General features: G+C 42.6%; 1 protein-coding gene across 1 annotated transcript; it reads right to left on the bottom strand.

Annotated features, from left to right (window-relative positions):
- Positions 1-267: 267 nt before the first annotated feature.
- Positions 268-15,481, bottom strand: METTL2A (methyltransferase 2A, tRNA N3-cytidine). The gene is made up of 9 exons (XM_004374241.3): positions 15,335-15,481; positions 15,023-15,117; positions 12,672-13,030; positions 11,508-11,557; positions 7,473-7,533; positions 5,577-5,716; positions 3,774-3,880; positions 1,877-1,942; positions 268-974 (listed from the first exon to the last, which is right to left on the bottom strand). Exons 1-9 carry the CDS (start codon positions 15,442-15,444, stop codon positions 820-822), a joined length of 1,143 nt encoding a protein of 380 aa, XP_004374298.1. The 5' UTR covers positions 15,445-15,481; the 3' UTR covers positions 268-819.
- Positions 15,482-16,704: the final 1,223 nt, after the last annotated feature.

A 16,704-nucleotide genomic window follows, 5' to 3' on the forward strand; every position in this document is an offset into this window, starting at 1 on the left:
ATTTGGTAAAATTAAGACTGCATCAACAGCGAAACAAGTAAAAGTGATAACTGAGAAAAGCAGAACGTAAAAGTCTCTAACACTGATGACAATCCCATTCAGAAGTGAAGCAATGTAGCTAAAATTAAGAAGTTGTCTCAATTCTTTTTGTGTCAAATACTTAAGGTCACAATGAGAAAATGAGAACTTTTAAAAATAGTACAGAAGAACCTTTCAATTCTTCAACACAGTTACTTATAAGTGGAACAATGCTTAAAAACTCTACGGTATTAAGATTAAGCAGAGACCACGACCACATACTAAACAAGAACACCTCATTTTGAAGCTCTTTAAAGGGATATTGTTGAGTCAGGAAAACATCCAAAGACAAATATGATTCTTCTCAACTTGCTTCCCCCACCACTTAATAAAACTTTTATTCATCTATATATTTACCAACTGCAACTGCCTAATCCAGGTATCTGAATTCCCAAATAATTTAATGCCATATACCATCAAATAACACTTTATCATATATAATACTTCCACATAGAAATGAATCTTGATGCTTTTTAAATTTAAAATTCCCATGAATAAAATTTCAGTTATTAGCTACAGAATAGTACGACAAATTCTTTGAGAAAAGTATGTATTAAAGGGCTTCACAAATAAAAAGCACAGTTAAATTGCTAGAATCTTGATAAAAAGTAATTTTCCCTAGGTTCAAGGCTTGAGTCTGTTTGAATCCTTCAGCTGTCCAACACCAACAAAGCACGATTCATGGATGTTCTTTCAAGGCCAGGCGCACAGCGAGCTCTGGTCGTGTCAGGAGCAGGCGCCTCAGCCAGTGTTGGACAACAGAGGCTTGCGGTACTTGCACTGAATCCAAACTCGGTACATTGTCAGCTGCTTCCCCCGGTTGACTTGCAGCCGATGGTCCACCAGGTTCTGAACTTTCTCCAGCCCAGCAGCAGTGAAAAGTGTGTCCAGTTCATCTAGTTTGGAAAGAGATGTTTATATTTTCCTCTAAAGAAAAAGCATTTTGTCTACCACTTCCCTCATTAAATTGGGCTCCCGTGAGATTGCTGCTATTTATATATTTTAAGCGGCTTTAGCAGAGCTGTTTTGTTACAAATGTAGTGGTTTGGTAACAGCAAATTCATGGGTAAATAGGGGAAGCCAAGCCTGGCAAAAGGCAGCCTGGCACCCCAAGGAGATCTTCTCTAACAGTGGTGGGAGGGACTGATGGGCTCTAGGCCCAGGGGCTTTGAACCTTCTGGTTTAGGTTTGGGTTTCAGGGTTCTATGGATTGATGGACACCTTAAAATTATACGCAAAAACCAGCATGCATGTATGTCGAGCAGCTTTTCTAGGGGAGAGGCTCTACAGCTTTAACCAAGGGCTGAAATAAGTACGTGATCTAACAGGGGTAAGGGCCTGAGGGGCCCAGGGATGGAGAATCCCTAAGGGCTGGTGGAGGAGGAAAGCTGTAGGCAGGGAGCCCACCTCGGAGCAGGGGTAACAGAGACAGCAGTCTGGGTTATACCTGGAGCCTACTGAGAAATAAGTTCACCTTAGCCCAGGTATACCTTATGGCACAAAGCAGCTTAGGTGAAATAGGCTGGGGACTGGAGATGAGTTTTGCAAAACTGGTAGGTTTCCCAGTCGGACAAGGTGGGAGAGGGGGAAGCAAAGGCAAAGGACTGAGGGCACACATAGGCCAAGCCTACATTAGGAACAATGAAGAGTTAAAGTTGGCTTCAGGGGATGATGGATATTTAATCACAGAAGAAAGGTGGGAGAGGCCAGATGACTTTATTTCCGAAAGTGCGCTGCGGACCACCTAATTTGGTATTCTGGGGACCTTTAGCGTAAATAAAGATGAGAGTCTCCATACCTTGTGTGAAGAAGTAAACTCTGGTGCCATCACCTCTCACATAGAAATTTTCAGACAGACACTGACCTACAGAGTAATGTGGTCAAATTCAGAAAAACTTAAAGCATTTCTTTGAATTTCAGCACCAATCAAGTGTGCATCAAGACATGAACTTCTGGGGCGGAGGACAAAATCCTCTCTTAGTTACACTTGGTACTTTGCAGGAAGCTTCAACGTGTCTCTTACAAAGGAATGGAGCTTTGGAGAACAGTCCAAGGGGAATAATCAAACTTCAGTGTTAGATAACACACGTGATTTTCAGTACTGTTCTATTATTCTTTTCACAATGAAAATAGTTTGTCTTTTTTCCCAATTTAAAAAAAAAAAATCAAGCAAGACAGTTAAGTTTAAGGAAACTTGACAGAGCCACCATCACCGTTATGGCGACAGTCCTTTCTCATGTCTTTTGACATGTCTACACACACTGCTCTCATCAGGGACACCCTCTCCCTTCTGCTGCTGATCCCCGACATCACCTCAATGGAACAACCTGGCACACCGACCTTCTATGCCTTTCCGAATGTGAATATACCCGCGTGTGCACACACACACACCCAGTGAAACCTGTGAGAGTCGCAACCTTACCGGACTGCCTTATTTTTCTGGGTCTCGCAAGTTTTCCACCTTTGACAGAGTGCAGTCTTACCACTTTTCTATTGCTCTATTAGTGGACAATATTTGCATTTTCCTCCTCCGAGAGGTTTCCACCTCACACAGGTTCTGGCTTTTGCAGGTGTGTGTGTGTATATTTTATTCCTTTTTCTTTCCAGTAACTGTTTAAAACACTCATCTGCCCATTGCTTTTCTTGCCTAGCAATACAGAATGGAAATCCCTCCAGGTTCAGGGGCACTGGTGGACCTTGTGGGACACGCATGACTTCCCCTATCCAGAGGGATTCACTTTGTTCCCAGGTCTTTGCTTGTATACAAACTATGTACAGGTTCTTTTATTTCTATAGAATAATTCCCATAAGAAGGACTGTTGGATTGAATAGACAGTGCCAGGGTGATTAAAAGAAAAAAAAAGACCATAACAACTCATATTTCTACCAGCAATGGGAGAGTGTACCTCCTTCTCTGACTTGGCCAGCAACAAGTTTAAGAAATGCTATCTCACTGTTACTTTTGTTTCCTTGACTACCCTTGAGGGTGAGCAGCTTTCTAAAAAAAAATTGTTATAAAAATACATAATACAACATTTGCCAATTTAACATTTTTCAAGTGTACAATTTAGTGACATCAATGACGTTGAGCCTATCTGAACCATGCTATGTTTACTGGCCATTTGGATATGCTCTTCTGTGAACTGACTCTAAATATTCTTTGTTTTTTGGTTGTGTCATTGACCTTTTCCTTATAAATTTGCTGACAGCTCCTTGAACAGCACTGATATTAATTAATACTTTATCTGTTATATGCACTAAAAATATTTTTTCTCAATCTATCATGTCTTTCAACTTAAAAATTTGTTTTTAAATTTTATTTTTCGTTGTTGAGAATATACACAGCAGAACAAACAATTCAACAATTTCCACATGTACAATTCATTGACATTGAATACATTTTTCTAGCTGTGCAACCATTCTCCCCCATTAACAAACTCACTGTCCCCTGATTCCTACACCTAATCTTTCCAGTGTCTTCTAATGGTATCTTTTGCATATTGCATGTAAAACTAGTTATGTAACCCAATGTCTTCTTTTAAAAATAGCTCTTGGGTTTTGTAGCTGTCTTGGTTAAAAAGACCTCCCCAATAACAACAATCTATTGTCTGCAAGAATATACCACTCTTGTCATATATTAAATTCTTTTATATATGGAGATCTAACTCGAAAGTTTCTAGTCTGTTCCAAAATACCTTTTTTAAACCGAAGTTGCGCCATGTCATAGCGGCCGTAATCTCGCAGGAGCATCATCCCTCCGGGCCTCAGAAGCTTGCTCAGCCTGTTGATAGCCTTCTGCATCCTGGGGCAGAGGGAACGTAGATCAAATCTCCTTAGGGACAGGGTTCCTTGTCTGTGTAGCATGTCCCAAATAACCCTGACACCAACCTCTGAAACTTTCGCTCCTCTGCCCTCATTTCAATGAGAACCAAGTACACGTCCAAACCTCCGATGTCTCCTGCTGCTTGCTGACGAGGACAACGTGCCTTGGCTGAGGGAAACAGTCGCATGGTCTCCCCTGGCTTACTTCCCACTCCTCCTGGGGTTGCCTCTGTGAGCAAGTCATCCCTGCTCTACGTTCACTTGGCTTGGAGCAGAGCCCCGACCACCCCGCCTGAGGACTGCTGTTGGCTCACCTGCCGTCCCACCAGGAGGGAGCTCCTTGAAGGCAGAGACCGTATCTTCCACCTTTATGTCTCTAGCTCACAGCATGTTTAATAAAGTTTGTTAAATGAAGACTTATCCTCAAGAACTTAATCTCTAAGTGGTGATATAATCAGTATGCAAATGAGCACCATGGATAAAGTATTTTTTATTTATAACTGCATTTTTTACAGAGTGTCCCAGAAGTCTTGGTGCAGGTTTAAGCTTTAATAACTTCAGAAGTATAAATGCTACAAACTTAGCAAAGACATCACTTGAAAGTTAATATTCAAATTTTGAATAATGAAATTTTAATGCTTTGTTTCAGTCCATGTCGGTTTTTAAGTTTGTAGCATTTAAATGTCTTTATTTCACCCTTATAATATCGTTGTCAGAATGGATGATTTAAAGCTATTTTGGAGTTTAATCACTCACTTGAGGTGGGGCCAGCACTGGGTCTTTGGACCCAGAGTTACACCAGGGCCTTGCTCACTTGCTGGTCCTTGTTGTCTTGTCACGTGACCCTCCAGCCTGCGTACCTTCACCTCTAACACTAATTTACTTCATCATTCTTTATTGGTTTTAATGTTCACAGAACCAGTAGACGTTTAAAGCATCTATCCTCCATCCTAATCCCATGGTTTTGGGTGCATGGTTTGCCAGACCACTGGTATGTGCCAAGCTCCTGGCCTCTGTCCTAACTGGTGTCCGGCAGGGACGAGGGCTTCTCTGGCGTCAGCTGATGGTGCCCAAATCTCTTAGCCAACATCTCTGTGACCAACCCTGCTTCCTTGAGACAGCAGTCTCAATGGGACTACTGGTTGCCTGAAGTGGATGAGGTTTTGATAGTACATTTTAGCGGACAGCATTTGACTTTATTTTTATTTAACCCTGGTCTTATGGGATTGTCCTTACTGTGTTTTCCAGGGAACTTCAGCATAAGTATTACCTTAGTTAAGCTTCAATGTAAACTTTGTACATAGTTAGTAAGCTTGGTTTATTTAAAGGATTTAAAATACCAACAATGGGGTATTATCTAACAACTGTGGCACCCATAGTTCTGAGACGACACGCTGTGAGATTATCAGGGGGAATTTCTCTACATATCCATTAAAGATCTCTCCACATTCTTTGGGAAGGGTAAATGATAATACAAGGAAAGGCAGAAGCTGGACCTAAAGACAAGCTTAAGAAAATTGCTGAGATACTCATGTTTACTGCTATGGATGGAGTAGCTTCCTGTCTATCAGAACATAATAAAACTTTTTTTTATTTAGAGTCCAACTCAGATACCAAAGTCCCTGATCAAAGCTTTTTCTTTCGTTACACTACTGGTTAAGGGACCTAAAACTTACTTGTCTGGAACAATTGCTGAAAGAACAAATATGAGAATGATGATATCGAGACTGTCCCTGGGCACTGGGTAACTCTGATCTTCATCACACAGATCGTGAACAAAGGCCAGGCACCGAGAAGGATCATACTCTGAATGTGACTGCAGTGACAGTTGAGACAAATGGGTTAGGGAATGTTAACATGACCTTGGGAAAAGCTTATCTTATTTGAAATGTAATTAAACACTGAGCAATATAGTTTTAATCTTTGTAGTTGTTGTTAGCTGCCACTGAGCTGACCCCTGACTCATGGTGGCTTCAAGCACAACAGAACGAAATACTGCCTGGTCCTGCACCATCACAATGGAACACTGTCTGATCCACCACTGCTCTGGACTGAGTAGTGTTTCGTTCTGTTGTGCGTGGGATCGCCAAGAGAATCCTTACAGCACGTGCCTTTTCAGGGGGGACTCACATGGTGAGGATCAAGAACAATGCCAGGGAAAATCCTGTAGAATCTAAGCGGGCATTGGTGACTTTTAAAAGGAAACATTCCTGATTCCCCTGCTTTCCCTCTCTATTCTGACGCACTTCCCTTACAGTGTAGAGTCAGATCTGAGGACTGGAAAACAACCAGGAAGCAAAGTGACCCTGAGGGAACAGAAAGATTTCACAAGGAGAGAAACAAAGCGTATTTAAAAAGTGTGAGTTAAAACAGCTCTCAGCCAATGAGAAGGCAGAGAGGGTCAGGAGCTGGTTGAATGGACACGTGAAATCTGGGGTGGAAAGGAGGAGTGTGCTATCATAGTATAGGGAGAGCAACTAAGGTCATATAACAACGTATGCATAAATTTTTGTATGAGAGACTAACTTGAATTGTAAACTTTCACTTAAGGTACTATAATAAAAAAAAGAAAAAGGAAACAAAAATCAAAGATAAAAAACAAGCAAACAAAAAAAACAAGCTCTCAGCCAGGGAAATCTATTTCTCTAGATGTGAAAAATGTAACCTGCATTTTGTTAACAAAAAATTACGTAAAGAGAAGCCTCAATATTCATTTAGACTAGATTCAAAAGGATGTTAGTTTCAGAAAGAGATGGGACGACCAGTTCCCAAGCTCCCTGCTACTGTAACAGACCACCTTTGGGTATCCGTCCTTTCCACGGCCTTCTCCAAACAGGCCTTTGTTCCTTACTGGCCACAGCTGATTCAAACAGGGGATGTGGATCTATCAGCTGGGCTGTGTCAACCAGACAATGCTTCCAGGGACTTTGGAAGTGGGACATCCCAGTGAGGCTCTGTGAACACCTGACCTGGGTGGACCTGTGAGAGGCTGGGAGGGGCAGGCATGTTGGGGTCACGTGCAAAACCAAGAAACACTCAGAGAAAGTTGGTCTGCAGAGGGAAAAAAAAAAAAAAAAAAGAATAAAGCAAACGAGCACTGGGCAATGAAAGATAAGAAAGCATGAACTTGAGGAAGCTGTCGTGATAGGAGAGGGAGGGAACACCTCGCCAGCCAGCCAGCTTGCTGTGGTTTCTGACAATTTCTCAGGGCCAAGTTCCGGTTCTTCCCCAGGCCTGGCTGCATTTCTGCTCTTGGCTTGTGACATTCCTTCTTACTGCTAAGTTTGTCTGGATGTTTCTATTACTTGTAACCAAAGAACCCTGACAGAACAATCATCTCATTTCAATCCTTAACACACCAATTTGGAGAGGTTAAGAAATCTGCCCAAAGTTCCACAGCTGCAAGTGACAGATTCAGTTATCTATGCCTGGCCCTTTCCTCTAGGCAGCTTCAGTTGATCTTTTATTTGTAGACTACAGTACAATCAGAACATAGCTACAGGCCTTGATTCTCAGGAGACCCTTTCGCCTTCAGCCAGTGAAGATTACTGGCAAGGAGCCACTGCGCTTACCTGGACCAGTTCCACAGCTGTCGAAGAAAAATCGCAACAGTAAACAAAGAGCCCTGGGTCACTGAAATGGGCAGAAAAAACAGAACAATTAGCTTACAAACTGGACCAGGTCTACTCCTTTTCCTGTGCTGTTAGGTGCCGACGAGTCGGCTCCAACTCAAAGTGACCCTATGCACAACAGAAAAACACTGCCTGGTCCTGCACCATCCTCACAATCATTGCTATACTCGAGCCCATTGTTGCAGCCACGGTGTCAGTCCATCTCATTGAGGGTCTTCCTCTCTTTCGCTGACCCTCTACTTTCCCAAGCATGATGTCCTTTTCCAGGGGCTGTGTAGTAAAGTTTAAAGTATCAAATGACAAAGAGTATGAGTCATTCAGAGAAAGTGCACCCATCAGTCACAACGTATTTCATTTTGGTTAAAATCCTTTTTGATTTATATCTTTTTAGGCCCTGAGGATATAGCTAACATGAAGTCTTATAAAAAATCAGTGGCTTTCAACACAACAACCTCCTCTCTTTCTCCATTTATAGAAACCTTTTCCTCCAATCAAGTCTTGCCTGACAGTACCATGAGAATTCTTGTACCTTCTCTTGGTGCCATCCTGGCACTTTCTCAGGGCCAGGAACACATCTGTACCCACCTGCCTGCCCCCACAACACCATGGCTGCCACAAACGCAGAGATCACAACTTTCAGCCATTGGTTCACCAAACCGCTACAGGGGCTACTATGTACTGGGTGTTATCCTACATGCTGGGGAGGCAAAGATGAACAAGACAACATCCTTGTGCTTGTTTTTCTTACTCTCTCCAATGTCTAGTACAAGTCGTGGCACACTGGAGGAACACAAGGTTAAACTAATAACTACCAAAAATTGCTTTCAATTATGAAGCACACTATTTATTTAAACTGAAGACATCTTACAAATCATGGTCAAAATACAAAGCAATCTGTAACTCCAGAGTTCTTTTTCTGGAGGAAGAATAGGGTAAAAGGCTGTGTGCTTGTGTTTTGAGAAACAACAGCCCAGACCTGTGCCGTACTGCTGTGCTCATCCTTTATTTTTAGGGAGCACGTGACACCTTAACCTCTCAAAGGCCCAGGCCAAGCCTCCCTCTAAACTGCTGACATTTGGGGCAGACAACTTCTGGGAAGTACAATCCAGACTAGGAGCCTGGGAAGCTGCACTGTCCAAGATGGTAGTCACTGACCACATATGGCTAATTAAAATAAAAAATTCAGTTCCTCAGTCCCATTAGACACATTTCAAATGCTTAATAGCCATGTATGGCTAGTAACCACTGTAAGGGACAGCGAAGGTATAGAAGATTTCTATCACTGCGGTAAGTTCCTTTGCCAAGTTTAAAGAGCAGGGGTCATGCCTGTTCTGTTTTTTTAATCAGCTGGGCAGCTCTATCTGCTGAATACCCAGTATGATCACGCACAAAGTTCTAGCAGACCTAGCTTCTGCCGTCCAAAAGGTTACAATCAAAAGAGACTAGGCACAAAAAGGTCATGAATACCACAATGAAGTATCTACACACAGAGGAAACACTAAAGGATATATATAAAATGTCAGTTTAACAGTGGTTATCTGTGGATGGTGGGATGACTAGTAATGTTTTATTCTTTGTGCTTTTTTAGATTTTCCAAGTTTTTTACTCTGGAAATTTATTACTTTTTAAAATCATTGTTTTCTTTCATTGTACTTTAGATGAAGGTTTACAGAACTAGCTTCTCATTAAATAGTACATATACTGTTCTATGACATTGGTTAACAACCCCATGTCAGTACTTTCCCTTCTCAACTTTGGGTTCCCTATTATCAGCTTTCCGGTCCCCTCCTGCCTTCTAGTCCTTGCCCCTGGGCTGGTGTGTCCCTTTAGTCTCGTTTTGTCCTATGGGCATGTCTAATCTTTGGATAAAAGGTGAACTTCCAGAGTGACTTCACTATGGAGCTAAAAGGGTGTCTGGGGGCCATACTCTTGGGGTTTCTCCAATCTCTGTCATACCAGTTTAAGTCTTTTGTTCTACATTTTTCTCCAGCTCTGTGTGGGATGCTCTATTGTGATCCCTGTCAGACCAGTGATGGTAGCTGGGCACCATCTAGTTGTACTGGACTTAGTTTGGTGAAGACTGTGGTAGTTGTGGTCTATTAGTTCTTTGGACTAATCTTTCCCTTGTGTCTTTAGTTTTCTTCATTTTCCTTTGCTCCTGAAGGGGTGAGACCAGTGGAGATCTTTGATGGCAGCTCAGAGGCTTTTAAGACCCCAGACGCTACTCACCAAGGTAGAATGCAGAACATTTTCTTTATAAACTATGTTATGCCAACTGAGCTAGGTGTTCCCTGAGACCACGGTCCCCACAGCCCTCAGCCCAGTAATTTGGAACCTCGGGGAGTCTGGATTTGTCCATGGAGCTTCCATGACCTTACCCTGAACAAGCTGTGCTGGCTTCCCCAGTGTTGTGTATGGTCTTACCCTTCATCAAAGTTACCACTTATCTATCGTCTAGTTAGTGTTTTTCCACGCCTACCCCTCCCCTTCCTTGTAACCATCCAAGAGTGTTTCTTTTTGTGTGTAAACCTTTTCATGAGTTTTTATAGTAGTGGTCTCATACAATATTTGTCCTTTTGTGCTTGACTTATTTCACTCAGCATAATGTCCTCCAGATTCATCCATGTGGGGAGGGAGATGCTTTGTAGATTCATCATTGTTCTTTTTTGTTGTGTAGTACTCCATCGGGTGTATGTACCATAGTTTGTTTATCCATTCATCTGTTGATGGGTATCTAGGTTGTTTCCATCTTTTTGCTATTGAGGACATATATTACTTTTGAGAAATTATAAAACAATGGTAAGAATTATGAGGAAAAAACCCCATAAAATGAATTATATAAATCAAGGGTCCTTAACGGGGATCTCTGGATAGAATTTCAAAAGAATTGGTTTCCTCTATTTTATTTCATACAATTAAAAAACAAAAAACCTTAGCCTGAGAAAAATCTATGGACAGAAAGTAAATTAATGGTTGCCTAGAGCTGGGGGGCAGAGGGGCAAGTAAGGGGAGTAAGTGCTAATGAGTATGGAGTTTCTTTTTGGACCGATGAAATATTCTAAAATTGACTGTGGTGATGTTTGCACAATTCTGCGCATATACCGAAAGACAATGAATTGTACACTTTAAATTGTATCTCAATAAAGATGTTATACATAAAAACAAATAATGCAAGGGATAAGAAACAGGACATACTTCAGATTCAACTGAAGGATGAATGAACGCATTTGGTTGAAAGGAATAAAATACAAAACAAGTGTTAAAAACACAGGCATAAGCTTGTATAGGTAAAACCATACTGAACAATTGAAATCTGATTCACAGGTAGTAAAAGCCTCTGTTGACTCTCAGCAAGTGAATGACATGAACAAGTGGGTTTCAGCCAGACCCTGAGCACAATGATTTCATTAAAAGTCTTAACAGGCTGTGGCAGAGATAGTATTTCCATTTTACACATATATTTACGAAGCTAAGTCTTACTAAATCCAGGAAAGCATTACGGGCTAACCTGGCTAAATTATTTATATAGAACCTTTGAGAAACAGTAGGTTCCAACGGAGAACTTGGAACTGGAATGTCATTTCTATGAGTGGTCTGAAAATAGGAGACAATCTTCATGTATGTCAACTTCCTCAATTATAATATGAGCTAATGACAGCCTAGCCATCGACTGTCCCTCAAAGAGATCACGGGAGTGGAAAAACCAAATGTGTTTTAAGTACCTACAGAAAGGTGATATATTAAACATTAACACTGTAACAGGTTTAAATTTTACTAATTTTCCTGATGACAAAGCTAACATACATATCAAATTAAACTAAAACAATCCATAAACGCATAATGTAGAAATCTAAATTCCCTGTAAACCCAATAACTACAGTACTGTTAACAGCTTGATGCAGTAAGAATTTTGAGAAGAAAAACCTACTTCTCTGCTCTTTGCTGTCATGTAGTTAAACCTTACAACATACTTACTTGTTAGTTTGTAAAATTGGAAAGACCGTGTTTCCTACACCACATCCAACCTGCAGATAGAAATTTACTATTATTCACAGAACTTTCCAGAGCATTAATCCCCTGAAGCGAGATAAATAAAAACGTTTTAGGGAAGGTGTTAAGTGACCAGGACCCATTACATTCCCTAACCCTGACCTCAGGAACCAGACATAGCCAAAAAAGACAAGAGCATGGGCTTTCATTAATAGAAGGGAGCTGGTCTAGAAAAAAGGGAATGGGTTGCTTTTGCCTTTTGAGTTTTAGCAAATGGTCCTATAGATGAAATATTTTCTTACTGAGCTCCACTGTATCATTAGTGGGAAAATGTTTCTAACAGATTGGGCTGAAAATATTCATGAAAAGAGGGTCATAGTAGCCCCATCCTAATTACAGTGCTGTGTGCAGTAATAATAAAAACACCTGACAATTTACTAAGGGTGTACTATGTGCCAGGCACTGTTCTTAGCCATTTTACATACATTACCTCAATTAATTCTAACACCTATGAGACAGAGGTGGCAGTCCCATTCTGCTCAGGGAGGTTAAGGGATTCATCCAAAGTCATGCGACAGGACTCAGTCCCAAGGCTAACCAGCTCCAAAATCTGCTTTCATTGGTGTGTGTAGCCAGCATTTGTGAATTTACGTTACAGTACCCACCTAGACACTTTTCTGGGTCTAGGCTTGCCCCTCCAACACCATCCAAACTTGGCAAACAAGAATTCTCCCAGGCCTGAGAAGCAGACACCACCCCGATTACCTTCCCTGCTCTTATACTTGTATTGAAGAGAAGTACAGAAAATGTCTTGTGGCCTGAGAACTTTTCCATACCACACTCTTGAGCTTTTCTCTGTATGAGACAGTGGCACGTGGCAGAGACAGCACGTTACTACAATTTTCTGATGCAAAATGGGTGGTCCCAGGTGGTCTACTTTTGTCTGCCATGACCACCTGCATCTGGCCTGCATTTAGGGCATTTCATGAGTTCAAAAATGGTAGTGATTCAGGCTAACTCAAGGGTCAAGTCTAGTCAGCTTCATCAGACAGAAGTCACTTTTTGTGGCCGGCCTCTCTAGGGGCCACTGCTTGTGCACAGTATGACAGCTTTACACACTCCACTACCAAGGCAATAAGAAGAGGTTACCTCAAGTATTCGGTAGGTTGCTGAGGATCCAGGAAACTCATCAGCACAAATTCTCAGGTGACTGAGCTCCTGAGTTACGTTCTTCTCCACAGAAGACACCTGTGTTTTATCTCTAAGGCTGCTCGAAGAACACTTGTGCTGTTCTTCTGCTGTTAAACCAGGTCCATCCTCACTGCTTCTACACGCAGGTATTTCACTCCTCTTGTCCTCTGACAGCAAACCCTTCAAGTGATTTTGGTTTTGGCTAGGTGCCAGCTCTGGGAATTCAGTAAAAAGCCAGTGTCTATCCTTGAAAAACCCATTTTCATGGATTTTGTAGAAGTCATTCCAGTATTTGTGGGCATTGATCTCATAATCAACTATAAAAAAAATTTTAAGAACCATATTTCAACTATTTTATGTGTATCAAGTATCAATTATCATCCTGCTTCACCAAATATCATTTTATACTAAAAGTATCCTCAAGTGGAGCCATAGAATCTCAGGGCTAGAGGCACTTCTGAGGGTCATTTAGTTGTTCGGCTGCTAACCAAAAGGTTGGCAGTTCAAATCCACCAGCCGCTCCTTGGAAACCCTATGGGGCAGTTCTACTCTGTTGTACAGGGTTGCTAGGAGTTGTAATCGACTCAATGAAAATGAGCAGCAGGCATCTATTGTCATACTTAAGTTCTTTTTATATTGCCCTTCCCAGGGAATCCAACTTCTGCTTGAACCATCCAGGCAGAGAACTCACTACCTATTAATGCTCCCCTCACATCTTTGGATGGCTCTTAACTATCGGAAAATTCCAACATTAAGTAAAAATCAGTCTTATCACTTCTAGTCAAAAGTTCACTATTTCTCAGAGCCATAGAGAACAATTCTTTTGTATTCAAGGGCAAATTATCTCCCCTCTAAATCTTCTCTTTTACAAGCTAAATGTCCCTCAATGACTACCACTGGGGCAACTCCTCTTTAAATGTATCCCTCTGTCTGTGCTTTTTTAGAGCCTGGAGTCCAGAAATGAATTCAGTACTAATAACAGGTGCTAATGGAACCCTGGTGGCACAGTGGTTAAGAGCTTAGCTGCTAACCAAAAAACGTCAACTATTCAAATCCACCAGCCACTCCTTGGAAACCCTATGAGTCAGAATTGACTCGACAGCAATGGTTTTTTTTTTCTTTTTGGTAATAGATGCTAAGAAGGAAAAAGGCTGAGAGAAAAATAGAAAATGCTCAGAAGAGAGAAAAATGTCTTCAGATGAGAAGAGTTTTGATGAGTCAGAGGACAGGAGAGACTACAGTACGGACTGATGTACTGTTTAAAAGGAAGCCGTTTAAGGTGATCAGGGCAGTCTTAGATTTTGTTTTCTACGCTTTGCCATACAGAGCATTGAGTAGTGTAGTAGAAAGAATAAAAACCTAAGAAATTGGGATTTTAGTTCTACCACTGCTACTACTAACTGCTTACCTCTGGGCAAGGCACTTAATGTCCTGTGGTCCAAATTTCTTTAACTGAAAAAGAGGATATTGGACTACATGACTTTCAAAATCCCTTCAAACTCTAACTTGCTTTGATTTAGTCTTTCAAGCTATACAGAAAAGAATACTTTGTAACTGGAAATTTCTAATTGTTGTACAGAACTCTTTCAGGGGATACTATTCTTCAATCTTTAGCCCAGCTGTCAATTGCCTCTTAGAATACTGAACCAACCAGTCCTAATTTTGGCCTTGGGGACATTTCACAGCAAAATCATACACTCCTCCAGAAGAGGCCTGCTCCCTCCACCTTTTCTGGGAAGAAACTCTAAATCCTCATGCACATTACACAAGGAAAAGCCACACAACTCACCAGATGTTAATCTCCTCCCCAACCAATATTCAGAACCTGATCATTTGAATCTAGCTTCAGTGGCAACACCTCAGGCAGTGTATCATGCAGAAAGCACACCCTCCTCTAAAATGACCAGGTGACTACAAAGGTGACATGACCAGCCACATTAATTTGGGTCTAGTCAACACCCTAGTGTCCCAATGGTCAAGCGCTCAGTCCGAAAGGGCGATCTGTTTCCATCAAGATTACAGCCTAGGAAACCCTATGGGGCAGTTCTATTCTCTCACATGGGGTCGCTAGGAGTAGAAATCCAGTCTATGGCACCAAATAACAGTCAACGTAACTAAAAATTCAATCACTGGAAAATAAAATGAAGACACAGCTATCCTCTCCCAAATAAAAACAACCATTTTCTCTATTCCCTAACAAGATTTTGCTAAGGCGCAGCTCTTTTCCTTCCTTCCCCATCCCCTCCCCGTCTCACTTTGCTCCCGAGTTCCGTAACTGTAGATGCCATCGAGGGCCCCTTCAGGCGCACCTTGCTTCTCCTGGGGCACTCGCGGGGCAGCACTGTTCTCCCGGACTTTCTTCTCCGCTGCCGCGGCCTGCTCTTCTGACCACTCCACATTGTCCCTGGGAAAACCAAACGGGCAGCTCAGGGGCCTCACGTGCCAAATGCAGGCAGGGTGAGTCGCTGGCGCGGGTACGCCTCATCTCTAGGAAAAGAGCGCCCCGGGTAGGGCAGCGGAACTCCCGGCTGGCGGAAGGGGCGGTCAGGAGCTTTTCGGGGCGCTCACGGGCGGCGGAGCAGAGGGTAAGCCGCAAGCCGGGCGGAGGGGCAGGGGGTTACCAGGCATTGTGGTGGAAGACGCGCGCCGGGTCGCTCAAGAACCGGCTCCCGAACTGCTCCCTCTTTCCGTTGCGAACTGCCGGCACACCTTCAGAGTAGGAGTCCGCCATGACACCGGAGCCGGAAATGCCCTCCTTTTCCTAACGCGAGAACTTCCTTCGGGCCACGCCCGTTTCCGGGAGGCGCGGGATAAGGGCGGGAAAAAAAGAGAGGCGTGACGCGGCGCGGCGGGACCGAGGTGTTCCCTGCGGGAGTACAGCGTCTGGAGGGCGCTGGAGCTCCGCTGGGTGGAGCCAGCCAAGTATTGGAGAAGGGCTCTCTGGGGAAGGGGACTGTGCAGATGGAATTTCTCCTGGGGTCGTTTTGCCCTGAGGAAGAGCTGGGGGACGTGCTGGCGGGAAGAAATGGTAACCGTTCCACCGAGCCCGAGTTTTCGATGCTGGGATCCTCTTAACATGCTCCCCACTTTTCCTCAAATTTAAGACAGGAAAAATCTTGAATCACTCGAAGAGTTAAGGGTACCTGGTTCCACGGAGGAGCCCTGGTGGTTCAGTGGTTAAGAGCTTGGCTGCTAACCAAAAAGTGGACAGTTCAAATCCACCAGCTGCACCGCAGTTCTACTCTGTCCTATAGGGTCGCTATGAGTCAGAATCCACTCCATGGCAGTGAGTTCGTCCCACTGCAAGGAGCCCTGGTGGCGCAATAGTTAAGCGCTGGGCTGCTAACTATAAGTTTGGTGGTTTGAACCCACCCACCGGTACCATAGGAGAAAGAGCTGACTATCTGCTCCCCTAAGATTATAGCTTAGGAAACCCTATGGGACAGTTCTCCTCTGTCCTATAGGATGGCTATGAATCGGAACCGACTCAACTGCACACCACAGTCCCATTGTGGAGTTGATAGCCAGAAGAATTGAAGGCAGCAGAGTGATTAAACGGCAATTTTCAAACTTCCACAGTCAGCTCCGCATAATGTGGATTCCTATTTTGTTGTTGTGTGCAATGAAGAACTTGAGGCTTACCCATCAAATCAAATGGAATATTCAAGGACAAGTTTAAAACATTTTTATAACCACCCACTTTTTTTGAATTATCCATACCTGAGCTATATTAGCACTATCAAGACTGTAATTCATACATACATAGTTTTTATATTGATACATTTTCAGCTCTACATTTTTATTTCTGTAGTTACTACAAATGATTCTCAAAGGAATGTAGAATGTATGTCTTCAGTGTAAGATTAGTTGAGAAGACTTAGAAGACTGATGACTACCACTTGGGTTATTTAGTTAATTAGTGCACTGCTCCACATAGCACATTGGTCCACAGTGATCGTTCATTCCATTGCAGATTCTTTCCAGAGGCAAA

This window comes from Trichechus manatus, unplaced genomic scaffold, assembly GCF_000243295.1.
Source record: "Trichechus manatus latirostris isolate Lorelei unplaced genomic scaffold, TriManLat1.0 scaffold00028, whole genome shotgun sequence".
NCBI classification, from domain to species: Eukaryota; Metazoa; Chordata; class Mammalia; order Sirenia; family Trichechidae; genus Trichechus; species Trichechus manatus.